This window comes from Bradysia coprophila, unplaced genomic scaffold, assembly GCF_014529535.1.
Source record: "Bradysia coprophila strain Holo2 unplaced genomic scaffold, BU_Bcop_v1 contig_232, whole genome shotgun sequence".
NCBI classification, from domain to species: domain Eukaryota; kingdom Metazoa; phylum Arthropoda; class Insecta; order Diptera; family Sciaridae; genus Bradysia; species Bradysia coprophila.
Window position 1 is genome coordinate 5,890,587 of NW_023503493.1, and position 24,947 is coordinate 5,915,533.

A 24,947-nucleotide genomic window follows, 5' to 3' on the forward strand; every position below is an offset into this window, starting at 1 on the left:
TTACGTTAAATTACCGGATTCTCCGGCAATTCCGAGCAGGGTGTGTAATCAATTACCCGAGTGGTTTGTCCCTCGGTTGCAACACAAAGCTTACACTGCATCGATAGTGTTTACATCGACTTCTTGATGTACTGAATTGCTGTACTGGATAGATACGTTGGCAAATTTGAAAAAAATCAACTTTGTCAATGCAAATGGGACAGTTCATCTGATTTTATGAATGAAAAGAGTTGCCATAACAGAAACATTTGGCATTCGATGTTGTTGTGCCGAATGTCTTCACGTATGTATACTGTTCTATACTGTTATATACCGTTCTTGTCGACGGTTTTGATTTTTTTTTTTCTGAATATTTTTTCTGTTCTTCCGATTTGTTATATGCTTTTGGATTTTGTACTTATGTACCTCTCGTTTTCTTTCTATTTGACTAAGTCTTCAGTTACCTGTGATAAAGACTGCAATTTTGTCTTGTTTTATTTTATTTTTATTTTTTTGTGTTCGTTTTCATATAACTGTAATTGGACTGTTTTTTCTATTCATTTACTTTTTGATAATTTCGTTCAACTATTGCTATTTTGTCTACTTGTTTATATGTACCGTCTGTGGTCTGTCTGTATTAGATCGACGTTAAAAGATGTGATAAATAAATAAGAGTTTCGCATTGGTAAGTCTTGATATTCACTTACCGAAAAAGAACTCATGGTGAAGAGACAACATTGCATTTTTTCATTTTTTTGATTTGTTTACTTGACGACTCAGTGTACGTTTTGTTGAGTGGAAACCATACTGAACCTGTTACAGACGGCAAGCATATGATCAGTGTTTTTATCGGGTATATTACTTCCATGGATTTTAATCTGTTGATTTCAAATCTTGTACTTCAATTTTTTCAACATACATTTTAAAGGACCATGTTACACAGAGCTTGTCATTATTTTTGTCGTCGTTATCGATAACAGTTGAGTATCAGTTTGTGTTGGATGAGGTAATTTACACTAATCTAGTGTTCGATGTTTAAACTTTAGTAAGCCTGGAAACTAAATTTTCTCGTACATTCTTCATTCTGTTTTATCACTTGATACAATTCAGTTCGTAATTAAGCTGCTCTGTGTTTCAATACAATTGAAGGAAATCTACGGAATCTAAGAGGTTATGGGCCCAGAATACGCAGGAAAAGAATACAATGGCAGAGGACGCAAAAAAAATTGAATGTTTCTTTGGAAAGAAATATGAAAGAAATTTTTGACAACAATTGTGCGGGAAGCTGCGATACGATTTGGCCTGTGAGGTAATCGAGGAAGTCGAAGCAGTTACAGAAAGTCATAGAGGGAAGAATCGGAATGGTGATACATTTGCATGGGAAGCAGTGATACGGTTGCAGCAATGTTTGAAGCGATCGAGGAAGTCACAGTAATTGTAAACGAGGAAGTCGCAGTAATTGTAAACGAGGAAGTCACGGAAATTAGAGCTACGGAACCTAGTTGTGGTATCGGAATTAGAACAATCGAGAAAGAATCGCGGATTATACAACTGAATTGGTGTTAGTGGTGTTGGGAGTGGTGTATACCATAGTCCAGCTAATGCCTGAAGTGGAAATTGAATTTGGATTGCCGGAATCAACAAGAAATAGAAGTGGTAGAATGAATTGACCACTGGAACATGGAAATAGAAATGGAATATGGAAATGGAAGGAATATGGAAATGGAAGGAATATGGAAACAGGAAGAAATGGAAAGAAACATTAATGAAAGCGGAACATATGGAATATGGAATCGAAGCTTGGAAATTGAATCGGAAAGATTCAAATCTTTGAGTTATGTAAATTAAGCGGGTGTGTTGGATTAGGTAATTTACACTAATCTAGTGTTCGATGTTTAAACTTTAGTAAGCCTGGAAACTAAATTTTCTCGTCCATTTTTCATTCTGTTTTATCACTTAATACAATTCAGTTCGTAATTAAGCTGCTCTGTGTTTCAATACAATCGAAGGAAATCTACGGAATCAAAGAGTTTGATTTCTCGTAGAAGTGGTGGGTGCCGTTGGTCCAATGTCTTCCAACGGTTTTCGAGAAGAGAAACAATTTTTCTTTGGCGAAAATGTCCTTTAATTTAATATAAAGAATTTATCGTTTCTGTTATACATTACACAGTTTTAGAAGGCAGCACAGTGTTACACAATAATAATCTTTTGAAGAGCTTTTGAATTTCGTTCCATGTAAATATATTTCATTATTATAAGTATTCTGTTTAACAATAAAATTAAAAAATTTCTCATTTAATATTAACAAAACCGATCATTAATTTACACTCTATTAACAGCAAAAATATTCATTGATGCGGATTATTATACAAAAAAAAATATATTTAAAACTTAAATGCCTGATTATAGTTTATTGGAGCAAATTAAATGTTACGCAATTTTATAAATATGTTGTAGGTGATTAAAAAAACTAAATTTTAACTAACGTTGAACATCATGAGACTATAAGCCGCTTATTTCGTTCGCTTGAACGTAAAATATACCAATTTACGAGCGAATTTAATCTGATCAAATTTCCAAAGGACTTTTTTTCCTAAGTCCTTTTCGCTGGGAATATTTAAAAGTAACAAGAGGACGTGGAAGACTCACACTGCCAAGTGGAAAACGGTGACATTTTGCAAAATGAGCTTTTACCAGGAAATGTAACGATTGTTCCGTAAAATTTTAAGTGTAGGTCTCAGTCAGATTTCATGATATCAAAACCAAATTAATGTCAATTTGAAGATATTGATGCCGCACATGATAGGGCTTATTATTCGGAATTTGATTTTCAAATTGCCGAAACTCCTCAAAAATTCTTTAATTTAAATTGAACTCGTAAGTGCGTTGTCATTTAAAAATAAAGTGAAAGAGTGAACTAACCCAGAATTGTGCCTGCCCATAGCACTGCTAGCATCAATAGTGAATTGACAAGTCTCAAATTTGGAGGGTTACGAAAACAAGTCATCTATTTGCACAAAAGAAACGCAAGGTCATCTGTGGTCGGCCTCACTTACGAGGAAGCATTGAGATTTATTTTTTTGGTGCATTTGTTCATCTACCAATTCACTCAAAATGAAATTCCGTGCACTGACGACGATGAAGAATGACATTTCAAAATAAAATTTTCAACTGGTTAGGCATGGCTGGCAAGGCTCACCAAATTTGATTTTATTATGAAGTATGAACGGATTGAGATGAAGCCTGGAAATGTCGCTAATAAATAAAAGATGCAACGACATGGCCAACGAATAGGTGACGAGATCCTTTCTTCATTCCACCGAAAAGCGCTGTGAACGTTCGGGTATTTTATCCTAAACTTTAGCATCAGCGCCCTCTCTTAGTTAGAAAAACACTTAAAAATCAACCACTTATTTAAGGCAGTCGCGAATTACCTTGATAAGAGAGAAAATTGTTTCTCAAATAATTTGAAATTCGCATGAAATATCTCGCAGGAAGAAAGGTTGGTATAGGAAATAACCTTGCTATATGTCTGCTGTGCTGCGCTTAATTCAAACTAAAAAAAACATTTCTCGTTTAGTTTGTGCGATAAAAATTGCGTAAAATTAATTTCAATGAAAAAATTGGAATTTCGACAACATTTTAAAACCTTTCACAGACGGAGAGCCTATGACTAATATCGAATCTTTCACTTTCTTTCGATCTTATGTGGAAGTATTGTCAATATACATCATCTATTAATTGATTCAATTTGACATGAGTCTAGTTTGTAGACTGTTATGATTAAAGTTCAAATACAGCGAACCAGTTAATTGTAACTTGCATTGAGGTTACTTGTCATGGAATATTTTCCTATAAATTTTAACACATCCCTTAAGACAAGTGAAAATAACTGATCCGAATTACATTCTGTCACATCATTACAGTCTATGTATAGAGTGTTAAATGAGAGCGAAGACCACTCAAATTTAACTGATCTAGGGGTTAAAGATGGTGTTTAGAGCGATGTGTGACCAGTTAATTATCAATATTCTGTGGGTCACACATCAAAATGAGAGGAATTGAAAATGCGAATTTAAACTGAGCTGAGCTTCCAATTTTTCTATTTCATTCATGAATTTTTGACAGCTGACCACGAGATCAATTAAATTTAACTGGCCTCAAAGGCAACGAATTTTGTATATTCTGTAATTTTGACATTATTGACATCGAGACCAGTAATGTTTAACTGATCCGGAATATTCTTCCGCTAACATTGTATTCCTTGATTAATGTTGTCAGGAAAAACGCTTAGTCCACTGAGTGTTAAAGGAGAGCGAAGACCAGTTAATTTAATTGGTCTCGAAGTCAGCTGTCAAAACTTTATGAGTGAAATAGAAGCAACTGAGAGCAAAGCTCAGTTCGAATCTGTACTGCGATTTCTCTCATGTTGACGCGTGACTCCAAGATCAGTTGAAGTAAACTAGTCCGAAATCTCTCTTTAACACTTTATTGTCGTCATAGCTGTCGTTATTCATAAGATAAGCGGGCCGTATGCGAAAGGTTAAACATCAAAAGTATAATTCATTGAACACAGTGCATAAATGCAACGCCACAGTGTAGTTAACAAACAATATATTCAAACTTAAGGCTAAACTATATTACTTAGTAGAGATTCAACGTTATGGACGTAATTTTATATGCGTTGCTAGAGCATAGCTTAAATGCAAGCCGCTCGCAAGTTCCTAAATTCAATATCAAGTTCTGTGTATAGTTTGATCGAAATGTAAAGAATTTTCGAAAATTAAAAGCCAGTCAAAACAGAGTCAAACTCCACAATAAGAATTAAAAAAAAAAAGATTTCAGGACAAATACAACTCCGAAAACCTGTTCCCATACATTAAACATCAATTTTTGTAAAGCTTTTCAAAATTGAGTAAAGTAAGTGACGCATCTGTTTAAAGACATCCACAACCACCGTTCACTTTGTCACGTCTATTCAAATCCACTCTCCGGAAGTAAATCATACCAGGACGTCAGTCCTTGTTGCGATATCTCGGGTTCGTTGAGCGCAATTTTGAGCTGAAAATGCGATAAATCAGCAAAATCAAAATCAACATTGAATCGACCGAACATACCATCCCAATGACTGGACTGCCACCACTGAGGAATCCTTTCTGTGTGGCAACAGTGACCTCTAATTCCGTTGTCATCAGTTCTGCTGCAGAGATTATGTACTCGTACGTGGAATCGTACACGGGATTGCAGTTGTCCTTCACCACAATGGTTTTTCGTTTCGATTCCTTGGATCGACCGGGTAGTAAGTACAGTTTCACATACGGATCGGGTATGCTTGATGGATCTTTTAAGGGAATATTCCTACCGAAGAAAGTATTCAATTAGTCGCCGCAGACTGAAAGCAAGGTCATGGGAAGCCAAAGGTCTGCTCTGACATTTGTCGGACTTTCACTTTCGTCTCTCACTTACATGATTTTGTGAACGATAACGACAAGACGTTGACGCTGTACACTATATCGTAACGTCAATTGAATTCGTCCACGTCCGGCAATGCCAGCAGATGATGTCATACTAGGTGTACGGTGCAGGAGCCCGGATGTTTGCTCACTGAGATCAGGCGATGGAGATGCAGATGTTTTTGAGGCCGTCAGTGCAACATTAACTTCTTCATTGGCTACTCCCGAGTCGGTGTCATTGCCGTATGAATGATTCGACATTCGGGAATCCTGTTTCCGTAAGGGTGGAACCGGCGAAACATCGGATTTTGATGATGTTTGACGCGACAGTTCCTCGACTGTGTCACCTCTTTCCGTAATGGCTGTCTGTGCTTCGTCCTCCATGTTCGGTGCTTTCTTAAGAATTCTCAGAGCCAATGTCATCGTGAGTTTGGATTCGGGGCCTGACTTTTGCAACTGGAACGGTTGTGATACGATCTCCATGCCGGACTTTTCCAACAGTGCGCTCAGTATGTACGTGAAACGTCCCAGTTCCTTATCGGTTTTCTGATCGACAATCCGTAGTTGCAGGGTGTCATTGTCTGGATTGGCTACTAAAAACGTAAAGCCTTGTTCCCATATCGGAGCATCGGTACGCATTTGAACTGGCGTTTGCTGGGTTTGCTTTCCGACACTTAATACCATGTACGGATCGGGCTTGCTTTGTGGTCGGGCGAGCTAAAAGACCAAGAAAAATTCGATTTTTTTTTTTGGTTTTGTTATGGTTGTGCAAGTGACTCACGGGCAAATGCGTTGCTGAATCAATGAAAACGGTCAAGAGAGCCGTACTCATGCTGCTGACTCGTAGCAATTGAGTTTCTTCTAGTGCCTGGAACATATATTCTCCGGTCAGCTTAAAAACAATTCGTTCAGCATGTACACAACACTTACACTCTGCAAATCATTTGGATTTGCCGTCAAGTTCATCCAAGTCAAACGAATGTGAACCATGCCGTGCTTAGCGTCTTCAAGGGTTAACCACTTTGAAACAAAAAATTGAATTTAGTCTCATCGAATGCCTTTCGGTCGCATTCACTTACCGTGTCAACCAATCCCCTTTTCACCGCATTGCTTATTTCGATGGTTGCTCTGAAAGTGAGTGCAAAATTTAAAAGAATAACCAGACCAAACTGGAAGCGCTACAGTTCCAATTCAAATTGATAATCCGGCAAAACGTCGACAAAACTTTAAGCGCAAATACTTAACAGGACAAGTTCAAAAAAGCATGTTACGGGGATTGAAGCATTAAAATCAAATCTATGAGATCAATGGCTAGTAGTATGGGTGTCAGCAAAAAATATAATCCGCACACCGAACGATCGAAATAGAACCGATCGTGTCTACGTAACTAATATTTTTACACATCTACGTCAAAAATTACTGCAATTCCTACTGAGTAGTCGATTAAAACTTGCACAGGCAAAAACTGTTAGGCGGGATGTATTAGGGAGACGTGGATGTGGAAATGTTGGGAAGGTGGATTTTTCAACCAATACAAAGTGATGTTTGCTGTATATTTACATGGACCTTAACCGTCATAATTTGTCGTTTGTTCCACGTTACGAAAAGAAACTGAAAGAATGCTGAACGAGTTGGTGCCATATTTATCAGACTTCTACAATAAGGACGCTCAGATTTAACAGTGACGTCAAATTTCGGGCCATAACCTGCTTACAAAAAAAACGGACATGCGACGTAGTTACCGTTTTTCGATTTTTTAAAAAACTATTTTACTGGGATCCCTGCAGGTTGGGAAAGTGCAAAACATGCACCGTAAGTAATGCGCGTTTTCTTGGAACCGATTTCCAACATACTTCTTCACCTGATTGGCACGATCATAATCTTCCATTATGTGCAAAACAACTTCCATTCTGAGAGATGATAACAGATGGCGTTGCTTCCGCAGCCTTTTCCGTCTCTATTATTAGTTCTCCGCTATTTTCTGCACCTCATTCGTTTAGATATTCGCGTAAGGGCCAACACACATCAGCATCTAGTGTCATCGGGAATACGATATTTCCATTGTTTAAATCAGCTAAAATCGGTTAAAACCGGTTTTAATTATAGAAATATCACATTCCCAACTGACACTAGATGCTAGTATGCGTTGGCCTTAAACCTTTCAATGAGATTTCGTCGCACGTTTTTCATCAGTAACTCGTACTAATACCACTGATATTACCTCCGTTGTACCGATACCAAGGAGGTAAAAAAAAAGAATTTTTGGCCCGGGAAAGCAAGCACAACGTACACAAGCAATCACAGTAATTTCGCGAGTATCCCAGACAAAATTCTGTTTAATCTGGTCTGGTTTTAGAGCGCAGTAACGACTCGAAGTTCAACATCACAGGTAAATCTGAAACTGTCGATTCTACAAGTCCCAGAATATTTTCGCTCGAGGCAAGAATTGATTTCTTGTTTGTTCTGAAAACATTGCAATAACAACGAAGCCATAGCAGTGTGAGAACTCAATTTCTGTCGTAGTAAGCGAAAATGTTTGTTTAAGCGTGGTGCCTACAATTACAAAACATATAAAAACGATGTGCCGGATATAACATCCGTATGATGTTTAGGTCATTGGTCATATACAGTAGACGCTGTTATCGTTCTCTGCCGAAAATAATAATAATTGAAACTCAACAAAAGCAACTGAAAGTCTGGCTTTGCAATCAACATATTGTTTGTTATGAAATCGGATGCATCATAGTCCACAACACTTTACTAAACTCTTTCTAAAAAATAAATTATTTTACTTTGGTGGGATCGTAATTACGAGATAAAAATGTTCGAAAATAATGTTTCAAGTGATGGTTTCAATTTCATTAATAAAATTAGTATTTAAGCAAACCTTCCAAGCGGGTCGTGCTCTCCAGTTCGATCCCAGTCGAACAGTTTAATTCCAAGCAATGTAAGATGTGACACATCCACGCAAGCCTGTAAACCATAATTACATCTCCGGGTGGTTTGTTTCTTGTTTAATTTTATACATTTAATAAACACAAAAAGAAAACGAACCAAAAAAGATTGAACTCTCGGATTTTACTTGGATGTTGTACACTACATTATTATTTGGGTTATGCCGTCATCCACAATTTTTTATTTATTTTTCATTTTGTTAGATACGAAAATATTAATTTTAAAAATCCAATTAGGTTACAGTAGCAGAGAGTAATAAAGTATAGGTGGACTATAAGGGGAAAAGTTACAGTTAGACGAAAGTAGTATGCAGGGCATATTTTCGCGAATTCTTTCCTCGAAATTCTAGAATTTCTTGAAATTATTGAAAACTCTAGAGTTTCTCAAATTCCAGAAAATTCTTGGAATGACTGAAAATTTTTGAAATTCCGTTAAAGAATTACATTACTGAAAATTCTTAGAATTAGAATTATTGAAAATTGTTGAAATTCCTCCAAATTCTCGAGTTCTTTAGAAGTACTGGAAATTGTAGGAATTATTGAAACTTTTCAAATTTCTTGGAATTACTGAAAACTATTGAAATTCAGGAAAATTCTTGAAATACCAGAAAGTTCTCAAATTTCATGGATTTACAGAAAATTCTTTGGATTCCTGATAATTTTTGGATTTTCTGAAAATTTTCGAGATTCTCCAAAATATTAAGGTTTCTTGGAATTCCTGAAAATGGTTGGAATTCATCAAATTTCTTGAAATTCCTCATAATTAAGGAATTGTTGAAAATTCTTAAAATTACTGAAAATTTACAAATTTCTCGGAATTCCAGAAAATTCTTAGAATTACGAGTGATATCGCCAAGACATCGAACAAAATCAGACATTTTGGGGCAAGGGGTCACGGACGCACAGTCAAACTTATCCAAGGATGTTTTTCCATGGCATGGTACTACAGAGACTGGGCTATCTTACCAAACATACCATGTATCGGACATGTGTCACTACTGGCGGTCAGAGACTTGAGAAGATCACCTATTTTTTCATCAAAATCGAAAATCATTAATATCGCTAACAGGTCAACATGGACCTGGTGGTGTGTATACTCAAAATACGCGTCTCTTCAAGGCCTCCAAAGCTGTAACAATAAGTTTTTTTCACAAAAATTTTTCACACGACTAATCGCAAGAAAATTATTTTGAAGCTCTTTTGGCAGGCCCTTACTTCATAAACTTGATCGACGACAACAAAATAAAGTTCACCAAACGTAATACTGCGTTTTACTCGCAACAGTTCATCTAATCGAATGAGCTATAACTGAATAATATCCGTCACCCCTTGTCTTACACGTTGTTCGAAGATTTCGCGATATCACTCTAACTAAAAATTCTAATTCTCGAGTTTCATGGAATTCTTAAAAATTTTTCAAATTCCTGAAAGTTCTTGAAGAACCTGAGAATTTTTAAAATCCCTTAAAATACATGGAATTCCTGAAAATATCTAAAAATTCTTGGAATTACTGCAAATCCTTCAAATTCTCAAAACTCTTTCCATCTTAAAGATTATCAAAATTCTTGAAAATGTTCGTTTGCAGAAAATTCTTAAATATTTTAGAATTTCTTGAAAATATGCCTTTGACTGGATTGGATATAAGAAAGCGTTTGTTTTGTTTGTAAATAAATTTCGAATTAAAAACACAACCAAAATTAAAAACCAAAACCAACAACAAATTAAACCAACAAATAAACCATCACCACCTGCCAAGGAAATCATCATTTTCAACGCCAGGAAAACCTGGATCCCAGTCCCATAACTCGAATGTTATTTCCTGTCCCATAACTGCATTTATTTCCGCCTTTAAAAACATTTTTCGTTTGTAAAAATTTGTTTTGATCGAAATGTTTGAAAAATAAATAAATTCCAAATTGAAATGGTCAAACTCTCGTTCGTATAAAGCAAATAATAAATAAAAACCAAATATTTATAATGAACGGACAATATTTAACAGCAATAATTAAACGGAAATGATATAAATGCTCACATCAATCAATTTTGCATGCACAAACTGTCCTACCTTTGTCTTCAAAATTTCATTTTGGTCAGTTGATTAATGTACACAAGTTTATCAATCGCTTTTTTTACTCTCAAAATAATACTATCAACAGTCAAACACCGATCCAAAACACGACTCTAAATATATATAATGACAACTGAGCAACAAAATACTCTTACGCAAATTTCTCTAGTTTTTTTTTCGTTTTCTCACCTTCCCAATTTTTCATCGTCACTGGTATCGTCTTTGTCCATAAGAAGAATGTTCAAGTTTTGTCCGGATTCAGCTAATACTACAGCCTGATGATGTTTTTTTTTGGTTTTTGTTTTTATGACAAAATCATGACAAATAAATTTCATTTTACTTTCGTAACCAAAAGTTAGAATTGTTTAAGATAAAGAAGAAGGAAAGTGACATAAAATAGTGGTTGGTAAATGTGAAGAAAATCAATAGGAAAATAAAATAGTTTGTGAACATAGTGTGGCTATATGTGTGTAGAGGGTGTACAGTAGAGAGTAGACAGGAAAGTTGTTCAAATCTACGAGACAAATTTATGAATTTAAAATCAAAGTCTACAGAAAAACTCTAAGAGAAATTTGATGGAACGCTTGAAGATTTGCATTTTTGATCCAGCAACGACTTTGTTTATTTTTCGACATAAAATGTTCAGGTCATTAAAACATAGATAGAAATATACTTCAAATTTATCAATTCCAAGTCATCAGGTCGACAAAAGCTCTCAGCCTTCTTGCGGAATCGAAGGTGTCAAAGGAGACATGCATAAATGACGTCCACCCACAATTCAGTGTCCTCTAACCGCAATGACGTTTGAGTTGCTATTATCCTTTTCCAGACGGTCGGTTCTTGATTTACTTAGCTGGATTTCATTACAGAGACTTTAGCTAGATCTCCACAGAATAGATCTGTCTAATGAGTCATTAGTAGTGACCGTAATGACCGTATCGGTTCTTGTGGTCTGGGACTCTAATACTGGTGTACACATTCTGGGGGATTGTCCGCCAATCTCAGACTTTGCACCTTTTGCATTATGAGCTATATGATTTAACATATTTGGATGACAAACGCCTTCACGACTTCTTCTTCAAAACCGCGAAATTTCCCTGCTAGACAAGTAAGTTCTAGTACAAAAGATCTCTGATCTGGGTCTCCGCTTCTTTTTAAGAAGCTTTCCGAAAGTCTAACCTAGTTTTTACCTAGATTTTACCAGCGATTACTGCCAGGCTTAAATTCGCCCTACGGGGAAGGGCTTTTCAATTTTTTGAATGAACGAAAGGCCCTTTTTTAGATTTGCGTCATTCATCGCCCGAAGGACTTTTGAGTAACCATTAGGGGGGTCCAGAATCGTATGGGAAAATAAAGGTTTCGAGAAAGTTGGCGGACCCCGAGGAAAACGAACCTTCATGACCCACTGATAAAAAATGTATATGGGGCCGATGTGATCCGAGACGATTTATGGGCCGCTCAAGGACGAAATATGTGAAAAACCACGAAAATGAGGGTTAATGAAAAATTGAACGTAACTAACAGATGCTGAGGTCACTTCTTAAGGTGAGTTGGATTATTTCACTTCAGAATAATCCAAAGAGACCGATTTAATGATTTGTAAGTGCATTCGCATCTCCCAAGTCAGTCAAAGTTTCCCAATCTGTTGACCCAGTCTTTGGGTTCTTCCAAAACATTTATGGGATGTACATCGGATATATTCATATCTAACGAGAGCTTATGGCATAAGCTTTCATCGCAAAAAGAAATTTTTTCGAAAACAATTTTTTGAAGCTATATAGAAATCGATTTTGGTGCAAAAATGTCAGGGTCGTGAACTCAGACAATTTTCAAATGACTGTTACGTCAAGACACCAACTTGAAACTTATTGTGTGTGGGCTCGTTAGAAAGCCACTGTCATTACCTTTACAACGACACCTAACACTTAATTTAAAGAGTGACTTCGCCTGACTTTGTATTACTTGGAAATTATCTGTCGATTTTTGTATATATCAATATTGTTAGGTGTGCCCAGACGATATAAAAATTCCAAAAAATGAAAACAACGCATTTTTGTTGTTATTGCATCTAATCTAAGTTGTCTGGACCAAAAAAGTTTGATATTGTCGCTAAAAATTTTTTTCCATAGAAAGTAATGGAAAAAATGTATGGAAAATCACAGCGTTTTTTCACATTTTTCGTCCTTGAGCTACCCATAAACCAACTCGGATCGCATCGGCCCCATATACAATTTTTATCAGGAGGCCATAAAGGTTTGTTTTCCTCGGGGTCCGACAACTTCCTCGATACTTTAATTTTTTGGACCCCCCTAGTAACCATCCCGGCCCTGATTACTGCTACGATCTGATCTAAGTCGATCTGATTCAGTTCAGGTCTACAGGATTTAAACCTGAACCAGAATTTAAGATTTTAGGTACCGCCTGAAAAATCGCATGGATATTTCAGATTCAGGTCGGTTCAAAGCCGACCTGTTCCGAGCATTGTCTGTGATCATTTAAAATTTCAAAATCAGTTCAGAAGGTGGCCAAGGAATCTTTGAGTCCGATACAAAAATAAATAAATTTTATTTTGTGACTCGACTTATTAGATGGAAGTCCATAAGTGAGAATTGAAAAAAAGTAAAGTGGAACGAAGCTCACGTTCATGAACTATATTATTTGATCAAGCAATTGTCTTAGAACGCTTTATCTTCCTCCAAGAAACATATATGAACGTGGACACCAGAAATGATTGTCTTTTTGTCAAAATAAAGCGCAGTCAGTAACATGGTTCGTAATGTCAAAAAAAAGCTTTTTTTGCAGAAAATGAAGCGATATAGTAATAACTGATAAGATACAGCACGACAACGCGCGGTAATAAATTGCCTATTCTAAATTTTAAGTGATTAAAACAAAATGCATCGAAATGTGTACCATATATTGTGGAATGTTTGGAGTTTTATAGGATAGAAAATAGACGCTACAACAATATCCAATAAAACGTTCGTTCCAAATTGTGACGATTATGCAACGAAAATGGAAACAAATAGAACAAATTTTACGCTGGCATTCGCTGGCACACGTTAATAGAAACGAAACAGAAATAATTAAAATCTCTCAGAAATCTAAATAAAAATTCCATTTCTTTTCAGCAGAACAAAGCTTGAAATTACTAATTTCGGGCACGTTCGCAATGAAATCGAACTTGTGGTCGAACAATACACGCAATCGAATCTGCGATCAAAATAAGGAAATTAACATTGAGACGTTAATTTGTATGTTGAATGGTTACGTTCGCTTTTACTACGGAAACTAAGCTGTCTCAACGTGCAAATTGTATACACGCAACGGCAGGGCTTCTTTAGGAGCTTTTTCTTGATTTTTTAGGTCTTTTTTCTTCTAGAAAAAATACCCTATTATGGCCGGTTTGTCTGTCTGTCTGTCCGTCTGTCTGTCTGTTCCACAAATTTGGTAGTTTTGGTAGCTCTCAGTCGGTAGTTGGTATTTTTGGTGGTTGGTAGTTTCGACACCAGGCAAATAATAATTATTTGTTATCTGATCACCGATAGCTCACAGTTAACATTGCAATTCGAAAATTTGGTTTTTGGTAGTTGGAGTACCAAGGCTATAATTGACTACCAAACGTAATTTTTGGGGAAGAGATGTTTACTATTCGAGAACTACGCACCGACTGACGAAATTATTCTACATGCTCGGCTATTTATAAATCGAAAATTTGGTAGTCGGTAGCTTTGGTAGTTGGTAGTTGCGAGCTGGATTAACATTCAAAATTGCAAAGCCACCATGAGCATATCGACACCAGGCAAATAATAATTATTTGTTATCTGATCACCGATAGCTCACAGTTAACATTGCAATTCGAAAATTTGGTTTTTGGTAGTTGGAGTACCAAGGCTATAATTGACTACCAAACGTAATTTTTGGGGAAGAGATGTTTACTATTCGAGAACTACGCACCGACTGACGAAATTATTCTACATGCTCGGCTATTTATAAATCGGAAATTTGGTAGTCGGTAGCTTTGGTAGTTGGTAGTTGCGAGATGGATTGACATTCAAAATTGCAAAGCCACCATGAGCATATCAACACCAGGCAAATAATAATTATCTGTTATCTGATAACCGATAGTTTACAGTTAACATTGCAATTCGAAAATGTGGTAGTTTTGGTAGGTCAAATAGTTGGTAGTGGGTAGTTCCAAACAGAAATTAGAAAAAAGACCTCACCAGGCTTTAGCCGGTCTATTCTTGTATACGAATTTTCTTGAAATTTTTTCCAGAAAAATATTTTTTTTAAAATGCAAAAAGAAAATTTGTCAAACGAGGCTTTGAAGAGACATTTGACCCCTCGACTATGTTCCAGTTCCACACATAATTTGTTTTGAGCGATTCAAACACGTCAACACGTTCATAACATGGAATCAAGTGGAACGAAACGGCGAATCCGTTTGTGTAACTGAAATTTGTGGATTTTCATTCGATTTAATTGGAACAAAATGAAGTGGAATCAATTTCGAAAATGAATTGTGATGGTTCGTGAAAGTGTGGATAAACCGAGTGAATTTGTCGGTTGGGAACTAAGATAGGTTGGTAGAAGATCTGAAGAGTGTAGCGACAAACACAACACCGAAACAACAAACGTATTCAAGTAGGAATCTGACGTGGATACATTACATAGAAAGAAGACGAAAATAAATATAAAAACTGGGATTACAGATAGGTGGGCTCCTCACAGCACTTTAAGTCTCTCATAAAAGACCACGGTTCAAAACGTATGTCACGTTGTTACATTTCTCGAAAAACATTTGTTCTATGACTTTTCGTTTTGTGCCCTAGAATGGCCATAACGAGCCCTAGTGTTTATCGCTCCCGTAAAAATTCGTAAAAATTCCAATTTTGTGGCAAAATGACGGTATTCGTGCCAAATGATGAATGAAATCGAAAAGTGAAACATTTATTGAAGGGCCAGCAGTACCTGACAAATCAAATTTTCGGATTTTGCACTTATCTGTGACGACAGGCCTTTTAACTAAAATTTTATTTTTCAATTGGCGGTATGTTTTGAAATAGAAGGCGCACTTACCCGTGAATACCTTCATTTTGACACAAATTCAAAATTTATGTGTGATGGCTGAGATATGCACTAGCAACTAGGGCTATCCTCGTTAGGCCGCTTCAAGGGTTCAAAAATAGAAGTCGTATAACAAATGTTTTTTGCATCGGCCATTTGGCATAGGTTTTGAATCGTAGCCTAATGAGTGACCAAATGTGCTGTGAGGTGGTCAGTCTAAGATGTAATGAACCTTTCGCAAATTTGTAGCCTGCATTTAGGCGGAAATATATTCGTTTTTTGATGATTTCTCTGAACCAAAATCTTTTTTTGAAGAAACCTGTGCAGAATCTGCAATTTGGACAAGTTATCACCAACAATCCAATTTTTCCTTTAAAAGTAGCTCATTTTTGCGTGCTTGAATGGTTCTCTTTTTTCAAAAAAAGATTTTCGTTCAGAGAAATCATCGAAAAACGAATATATTTCCGCCTAAATGTAGGCCTCAGCCAAAATATGCAAAGGGTACGTTGTTCTTAAAATTTTATCGAAATGAATGAAGTTTCCATTGAGATTTTTGATAGAATCGAGTAAAGGGAAGAGAAGCTAATCGATAAAATCATTCGAAGAGAATGGACTAAAAAAGAAACATTTACACTGAAGAACGTGAAGCACTTACGTCAACGAAACATTTCCCATCTAAAAACGAAAAGAAAATGAAAACTGAAACACGACCAAAAAAGAGAGAAATTCACTCGAATGCAACATGCATTTACCCAAATTGAGTTCGAAACCAAAAACAAAATGAAAATCGTTCTGAAGCTCAAACCAAAACTCAAAACTGGAACGTTGCGGACAATTTTTCTCCGTTAGTCATCTACTTATCTGTTTGGGAGTTTAGTCATCGGCGCGGGGACTTTTGTTACGTATAATTGTGAGTCAATTTCATAACGAAAAACAAATCAAAAGAACCAAAAAGAAACAAACAAAAAAAAATTAAAGAAACGGGAGGTGAAGAAACAAAGGAAGAAGTAGAAGAAGATGAAACGGAAAACACTCAACACGAAACAAAACAAAAAAACGGACGAAAAACGGAAAATTTTTACCTCACACCAGTAGTCCCACTTCGGATTGACATTGTTGTCAATTGTCTGGGTCTTAAATTGCTGAGCTCCAACGGTGACAATTGCATACGGATCTGATTTACCCTTACCCAGAACACTGATGTCTTTCTTCATCAAATTCTTCGCCTCCACCACATGAATTCGAAGAACTCCCTGCGTAAGACAAACACAAAATGTGAATCGACTGCTCGACACCATATATGAGCAACAGACCTCCGGCTCAGGCATCTTTAGATCATGTGCCGCAACAGCATCACTCAACGTAATTGGCAATTTATTCGGCAGCACCATCACCGCACCGATTTGTTCCACAATAATTTTCCGTAGCATATCACTCAATCCGGGCATGTCCAGCAAATCAACGATGCCGACCAGATTGAAATCGACGTTCGGATTGTTCAAAAAGAAAATCTGCAGTCCACCGACCAATGGCATTTTCGCGATCAACGGCTTCATGATGACCCGTACCATGCCCTGGATCTGGAAATGTTTCAGACCTCCGCGCACACCAGCCAATTGAAAGTTAATGTCACAATCGCTGGTGTACGACAAATCCAGGTCCATGATGATTTCGTTGCGAGCCACATTTTTGTCGTACACTTTGATGCCGCCGATCCGTGGCGGAACTTGTCCCAAAATGATTCGATCGAATTTGAAACCGTTGAGTTTGTAGCCGGCCAGAGCTTTGGCCACGTTCGGTTCGATTACATCTCGGACGAGATCTTTTGCAAAATGGTTGGCATTCGGCCATACTTGATGTAAGATCTGGAGAGAGACGTTTTGTTGTATAGCCATTGTTTGAGTTACAAGCGCCTCTCAAACTTACCCTGTTTACCCATTCGCATCGTTCCACGTCGGGAAAATAAACCTAAAAGATAAATCCCAAGTGTTATCGTACTGGCACCGCATATTTGCTTCAAATGAACACATTACCCATGCAGGTAGATCGGTTATCTTAGCTAAAATCACATCACGTTCACTGGAAATGGCTGACAAAATGGAAATATCTCGTTTAAGTTGTGACGACTTCTTCCACTGCTCTCTGGTCACGGAAAACATTATTGGCGTAATTAGCCAGGCCATCGACCATCCCATATAGCCAACAAAATATATGGCGCCAACGATTGCGACCTTCTTCAGCACCGAATACACAATGCTGAATACGTTGTCGTCGCTGGATGCTGGCTTAGAGACATCCGACTTTGAATTCTCCGGCTGCGATGCCAATTCTTTGCTGGCTACGGTCATGGTGTCTGGATTGAGAAGGGGATCGGAGGAACTACTGTAAAACGATGGAGAGAGAGAGAAATGATTTAGTGTGGGAAGATCAAGATTTGATCAGAGTTTGTCATGATAATTTTGATGTTATGTCCAATGAAACACCTTCCGTTGACATTCCCACAGACCGACAAATTGTCCCATAATCTATATGGCCACCACAAACAACTTTTTTCCATTTACGTCGCTCATAAACCTCTGACTAGAATGGCTTATCTACCGGCTAGCTAACAAACACCTTTTTGTTGTTTACAAAACATGTTAGCTCATCTGGATTGGCAAATAAATGAATAAACGAGTTTCCTAATTGCATAGACTGTTCATTTAAATTAGCGCGAATTTCGGGTGATGACTCGTCGTACTAATTATTAGCAATAGAATTTCAACATTTACTTAAAACAAAAGCGAATGAATGACTTAATGATGATACGATACATTCATGTTTTATGGTAGCAGTTAATGGTTTAATCTCTATGGCTCGAATGGTTTGAACATTTATTTAAAAAGTTTACTGCGTAGATTTGAGTCATGAGAGTGTTTCGGATGACTATGAATTCAGAATTTGTTCATAAGATGTGGAAATCGTTTGGAAGTGACTATTTGTGGAGAACATTTTTATATATTTTTCCAAGTTTTTCCAACAATTTTTTTAAAGTAAAATTAGGGAAAATGTTTTTACTAAAAGTCTTTGGAAGAAAATTCAAAGAGTTCTCAGTAGCGACATTATTTTCTTAAAATATTATTAGAAGTTCCCCGAATTTTCCAACTTTTTCGCGAATTATCCAAAAAATATTTTTTGTGAAAACGTATTAAAACTCAAGAATCTAGGTTCTTAAAGAACAGGATAAACCACTCATGAAAACACCCATTACAGATTTTTTTTAAAATTCCAAGGCTCTCTAAGAACAGGCTACATCACTTAGTTCGTCATGAAAGCGGTGTCAGCCAAATTTCCATAGGTCTATGAAAGATTATTTGAAAATTTCAACCGAAGGTAAATAAGAAATGCCAACAAGAGTGAGTTGAAATTTCTTACTTTTCTCACTAGAAATGTCATTCAACCAATCGTCAACAAAACGTCATTCTTTCATGGCCTTTTGAGAGGAGAAAATAAGGTTAATCACACCGCACACACGAGAAAATTATTTGATATGCTTTTGTTTTCACTAGGACTGTAAAGTGGCTTATTACACACTTTTTAGGGAAAACAAGAAAATTAGTTTAGGTTTCGAAAGCATAAAGATAATTTTCGTGTGAATTTTGTTGATGTGAGGCGTAGCCGAGACACACGAAAACGAGACTTTTCATTTTTATCCCGAGTTATGTAACGGATTTTTCATGCTGAGGTGCGTTGAAAGTAGTGCCTAAAACATGAAAAGTACGGTTTTCAACGCATGTTGGAGTCGGCATCGCCTCGGATCAACAAAATTCACACTAAAAGTCTACTTTTCAACTTTTATCCCTCGTCATGTAAACAACTATTGCTGACTGCCCCTTCGGAAAATGAGTCATTACTTCAAGCCTTCAGCTCGACGAAATCTTCTATTCTTCAAGTTGACTTTCAGCACAATTTTAAATTTGATAAATTTTGCTGCCACCCGTCTTCGTGGGTGCTTTAACCTTGGTTTTTTCGAAACATTGTAAATATAAAGTCAACTTGAAGAATAGTAGATGAACTCAGAGATGTTTTTCAATTTGTTCTTTCAGAACTTTGCTGAAAATTGCGTAACTGAAAACCCCGATTTAAAAGCAGTTTCCCTTAATAGACTACGCCAAAATGTTTTTTTTTTCTCAATTTTTTTTACATAAAGCAGCTAAAAATTGAAAATAAAGATACCCGTGTCTCGTCTTTTGACGAAAAAACTTGAAACCGGAAAGATTTTTCACTTTATAAATTCCTGAAATATGTGATTTGCGCCATTTTCCGCCCAAATTCCACATAAGGTCTTAAGTTTGCCACTTTGCAATTACAGTAGTATGAGTAGTATTGTTCACTCAGTTCATCCAGTTTTGACTGATTCACTGAATTTTGTTTTGATGAAATGTCAAATCGGGACAGTAAATTTTAAATCTCAAACAAGTTTGTGTCGAAAATTTGTAGTATTTCGCGTAAAACAAAGTGATTCAGTTTAAATTTCGCACAGAACATAGTTCCGAGTGTGCTCATGCTAGTGTCTTAAACAGAATTTAGTACAAATTCTCCGAAATAATTTTAAAGACAAATTAATTTGGTCAAACATTGTGGGTGTTGTGAAAATCTCATTTTTAAAAGTAATTTGGTGTGAATTGTGCCATTCAGTGTTCAATTCCTTAATTTTATGTGCCTAGAAATTGCCTGCAATACGTTTCGTGCTAATTCAGTCGGTAAAATGTGAAGAAAACATACAAAAATATGTTGCCATTCAGGTAAACAAAATTCTTGACATGTCTGTTGTGAAGATAGTCGTAAGTGACACCACAAAACTGAAATTTTTTGTCCGTTAATTTAAAAAATGATTTTTTTGGCGGAAATGCTTTTATTTGAATGTGTGCATGATTCCGGTGAAATAAAATAGTGATAAAGTCACAACTATTGAGGACCTTTAAAATGGCATCATTGGTTAAATATGATTGGCATAGTCTAAAGTTTTTTTTTTGGTCTTATGCTGTCTTGTGAAGGGTGTTGACATAGCAACTGAAGATGGTCAGACCACACTGGCCAGTGACCGATGTCAGCACCTGAGGTCGAAACAGCAATTCTGTCTCAAAATTCACTTAACGTGAACTGTGGGAGGGAAGAGAATCGGTTTCTCTGTTTGTTTTGATTTTTTCTGATTTTTTAGCAATTTGTCTGTAGGCATTTCAGCTGGGGGTATTTTCAGTAATCCTAAACGTCCTGGTTAAGGACGCAACGTTTGATCTACACAGGATCTTCAATCAACAATAAAGACTAAAGCAATTTTGTTTTAATGTCTCAGATGACGTCCAAATTATAATATGAAAAGGAGTTTTTGATTATTTATTCGTTGTTGTCCTCGTCCCTGAGCATTGTGTATGTATCCTCAGCCCGTTGCCAAATTGTAACGCTAAAAAACCCTCTGAATTTGTTTTCAGTTTCGCTATAAGATGTTAACTTCACAAAGCTAAAAGGATGAAAAAACTACTCTTGCAGTAGATCCATATTTACCAACCCATATCTCTTCTCTTCCAGCAAGATGGAAGCAAATTAGAAGATGGAAAAATTGAGATTGAAATTTTTTGACCTTTCCAATTTAAAACCTACCCACACCTATAGTCCCAACGACAGAATTGATTACCTGTTCCATCGCTAAAGCTTTCTTTTGATTGTGTACTCATTACCCTTCAGTCAACTATTATACTCATCAGCGTATTGAGCACGTATCAATGTCTGACTATACATTAATGTGTGTATAAACAAACTGGAAAACAGCTGGTATCAACGACAACGCAATGTCAAATTATTTAAATTGTTTGAATTTATTTGCAACAATTGAAGAAAATGCAAATTATGCGGCGATAAAAACACGAAGCAATTGTGACCGAATCGAATGGAAAACATTTGTAAATTTTGCAGGAAAATCAAAATTGTTTTCAAATTATGCTACGTAGTGAATTAGTCGGCAGAGTTTTGGAAAATGTGAACTAGTAGTACGAAACCATGCATGACACCAATGTTGAAGGCCAGACTGTAACAAGAGGACCAGCTGTTATTTTTCTAACACAGAGCGTGAGACAATGTCTTGGAAAACAGGTTTTATTTGTGAAAAGAAATTCGATTAGAAAAGCCACACAAACCAATGTTCTTTCAAGGACAAAGTTTTTGTTTTGGTAATTCTCTCAAGAGTCAACTGGTTACATAAGAGAGCCAATTGAAAAAGTGGTTGGATGACCTTTAGCTAATTGAATTCATAACAAAAACATTTTTCTAAAAAAAATTCAATCTCTTTCGCGGTAGATTCAGATTCTCCTCGCCATTATATTTGCATATAATATGCAGTGTAATACACTGTATGCATATTGAGGGACTGTCGGTGTATTAGTCGCTCGAACGTTGAATTTGAATTAAATTTTTTGTTTCGTTATCGAACGAAATGAAAAATTTATTTTCTGCAGCAAAAACATTTTGTTTGTGACAATAATAGAAATGGTGTGCTTGCGGCTATTTTCGAATGTTAAAATATAAAAACAACTGTAGGACTACCACGCATACACGAAATTATCGAATTCCATTCCGTGGAAAATGGAAATTTTCTCAGTTTTTGAATTTTTCATCATTAAATTTCTAGTTAAGGGGATTAAGTCAGTTCATTGTCATTTCAAAACACTCCCCAGCCTTGTGTCGTTTACGTCTATCCACCCGTTAAAATATGTAAACTAACTGCTCTCTATCATGCACTAATCGGGGTACGAATGGGACACCGAGGTTCATTATTATAGCTCACAACCACAATTCGTTACACTACTGCTAGCAACACTACATGAAATGTTGTCATTCCTTAGTCATAATTACACATCAGGCAAATGAGATATTAAAATATGAATTCAAATGATCCATGAAGTGTAGCCAACCACACCCTGAAATATTTAATTTTCGTAATTTTAAATGAAATAACAAACCTCATCGTAAATGAATCAACAACTGAGCCGGCAAAGCACTATACAACACTTTTGTATATTGAGTTTCTAGCTGCGAAATGAATGTAAAAATCAAGCTGTTTACTAGTTGTACATCAACACAAAGCTCTACGAATTGGTTACTAAATGAATAGAAATCTAAAATGTGAATCAAACGAGAGATGAATTCGTGCACTTTTTGGATTTTACAATATCGACATAGTGTCACATGTGTGTTACGAACCCGGACTAGGATTTATAAATAAAAATTTTATTCTCGCGTTTTCTGTTCGACTAATGTCTCACACTGCACACACAGTTTTTCCCCCAAACAACCGATGAATAGCACTGTCTTATAATCAACAAAATACACTCAGTCCTCTCGCGAGTATTAATTGCAAATTTGAATGAAGAACACGCGTCGCGATTACATCATCGATTCTTTTAATACACAAAATTGTTAACAACAAACACATTCACCAACAACGACAACACTTTTTCACATATGGTAAAAAAAAACAACGAAAAAAAATTCTTTCGATTTCTGCTGGAAGTCTTGACTCATGTGCTGTGCCAAAGAATAAATTACAATAAAATACCACACCAAACACTTAATTACCTCTATCTTCAAATAATAATTGTAAAGATTAGACGGCAAACACGTCCTCTTATCACTTAAGTACTTAACTACAAATTTACAGTTTTAATTTGCCGTTTGAAGGATTTAACAACTGGCTTATCACTCGTTCTTGTTGTCTAATCGATCACTTTTCTGTGGTGTTTATATTTATCTTTCATAAAAACTGACATATACCAGCATGGAGCGCATCTACAGCTGTTTCACTTCTGCGCACCGATTTTCTTCTGCTACTTATTCGTAGATGGCGTTCTGCAATTGTTGGATCGAATTTTCGGAAATGCAAAACATTCTTGTGACACCTGTTGCGATAGCGAGGGATGAGGGTCAAAGCATTCATATAAATAACTATACAACAATGTTGTTTTAGTGAGTAGAATAGTTGATCCGTGGGTAGTGGCAGTTGGTTCATTTTTCTATCACAAGCTGAGCAAACATTTTTGTATTGAACAGCCCAGCAAAACCTAAACAAAAATGAAATTGATTGGATAAAATAAAATCATAGCACTGCTTCTAGCATGAACATAGAAAATATTTGGAGCACAGGCACAGTGCGCTTGTAACTTTTCCAGATTTTTTTTTTACAAGCTTACGTGGGAACAGGGTAGAGAGCATCGACACGACACAAAAATTATGTAAATTAAGGGAAGTGCAGCCAAAAGTGAATAGGTATTCCAATCAAAGAACGCCATTTGCCTTACAGGGGAGAGTTTGAGCCAAGCAGATGATAGTATTTGCCTTACGGTAGACACATTTGCACTTGCCTAATATGGTTGAAATGGATTATGCAAAAGTTACAATCGCTTGCCGTTGTAACGTTTTGACATTGTTAGCCATACTAGTATAAGACAAAAGATTTCGTTAGTCAATCTGTTGCCATTGAATATTTCGATTAATACAAGATAAACACAAATGAAGCAGTGTGCAAGTCGAGAAGTCAATGACTGTTCTGTATTCCACGAGTGTTTGCACTGTTCAAAGATTAATGAATCAAGTCACCTCTTGGAACGAAATTAATCAAAGTGAGCCAAGAATTAAGTATAAATACGAGGCACTTGTATGAATAAAATTAAGAATAATTGTGACAGTTGTGATCAAAAGTCGGTCTATTCCATCTGTCAAAGTGACATTTTAAACGTCAAACCAAAATTTTTATGTCAAATAGTTACGAAGTCGCTAATTTTTCGTCAATTCTATCAGTGAAATAGACTTATATAAAAATAAACGATTTTGTTATTATTTGGCTAAACATTTTTTTTTGGTTTGACGTTTAAAACGTCACTCTGACAGATGGAATAGACCGACTTTTGATCCCAACTGTCACAATTCACAGTAGAAAGAATTTAGCTTTCTAGCACTAATGAAGTGCGGTGATAATATCCCTTCCAGTAGCTACAATTCTATTAGTAAATCCAGCTGGGCCGGCCTGAAAGAAGTACCGAAGCTTCATCAAAATTCTAATAATGACGCCATTTTTTCGTCCCACTGCACTTCCAATTCGGTTACATATGACATTAGCTCCCCACTATGTATAGGTTTGTTCCAAGGCCATATGAATTGTCATATTTCATCGACAGAACCATAACCTCAATAATAACCTCTGTGTAAATCGCGTAGGCGACGTTGCTAGATTTATATGAAATATCACGTAAGCGACGTTGCTGTGGATGAAATTTTCTTTGTTTGGGTTGTCAAAGTTCGTGTTTACAATTACTTGGAACAAACCTATGTACCTTAGTAAATGTCATTTAGTCCGCTGATGTTGTCATATGTTTCCCTCCGATGAAACTTTCA

The 24,947-nt window shown here is 36.3% G+C and overlaps 1 protein-coding gene across 10 annotated transcripts; it reads right to left on the reverse strand.

Annotated features, from left to right (window-relative positions):
* Positions 1 to 2,086: 2,086 nt before the first annotated feature.
* On the reverse strand, positions 2,087 to 23,324 carry LOC119076025 (extended synaptotagmin-2). Of its 10 annotated transcripts, none has more exons than XM_037182633.1 (13): positions 23,136 to 23,309; positions 22,520 to 22,589; positions 17,558 to 17,906; positions 17,451 to 17,492; positions 16,838 to 17,389; positions 16,607 to 16,777; positions 10,135 to 10,232; positions 6,512 to 6,560; positions 6,363 to 6,452; positions 6,214 to 6,300; positions 5,446 to 6,149; positions 5,097 to 5,337; positions 2,087 to 5,040 (listed from the first exon to the last, which is right to left on the reverse strand). In XM_037182633.1, the coding sequence occupies exons 2-13, from the start codon at positions 22,522 to 22,524 to the stop codon at positions 4,954 to 4,956; spliced, it is 2,475 nt and encodes an 824-aa protein (XP_037038528.1). In that variant the 5' UTR covers positions 22,525 to 22,589; positions 23,136 to 23,309; the 3' UTR covers positions 2,087 to 4,953. The 10 variants fall into 10 exon arrangements, with proteins under 10 accessions (XP_037038528.1, XP_037038532.1, XP_037038530.1 ...); XM_037182637.1 differs by lacking the exon at positions 10,135 to 10,232 and adding an exon at positions 10,644 to 10,729 and having other exon boundaries at positions 23,136 to 23,308; XM_037182635.1 differs by lacking the exon at positions 23,136 to 23,309 and adding an exon at positions 22,761 to 23,087.
* Between the last annotated feature and the right edge of the window lie 1,623 nt (positions 23,325 to 24,947).

Bases quoted from the DNA above. Each gene is read 5' to 3' on its own strand.
- LOC119076025 (XM_037182633.1), bottom strand. The intron at 17,493-17,557 runs GTAATGTGTTCA...TTTATCTTTTAG, and splicing joins TAACCGATCTACCTGCATGG to GTTTATTTTCCCGACGTGGA. The intron at 6,561-10,134 runs GTGGTGATGGTT...ACTCACTTTCAG, and splicing joins AATGATGATTTCCTTGGCAG to AGCAACCATCGAAATAAGCA.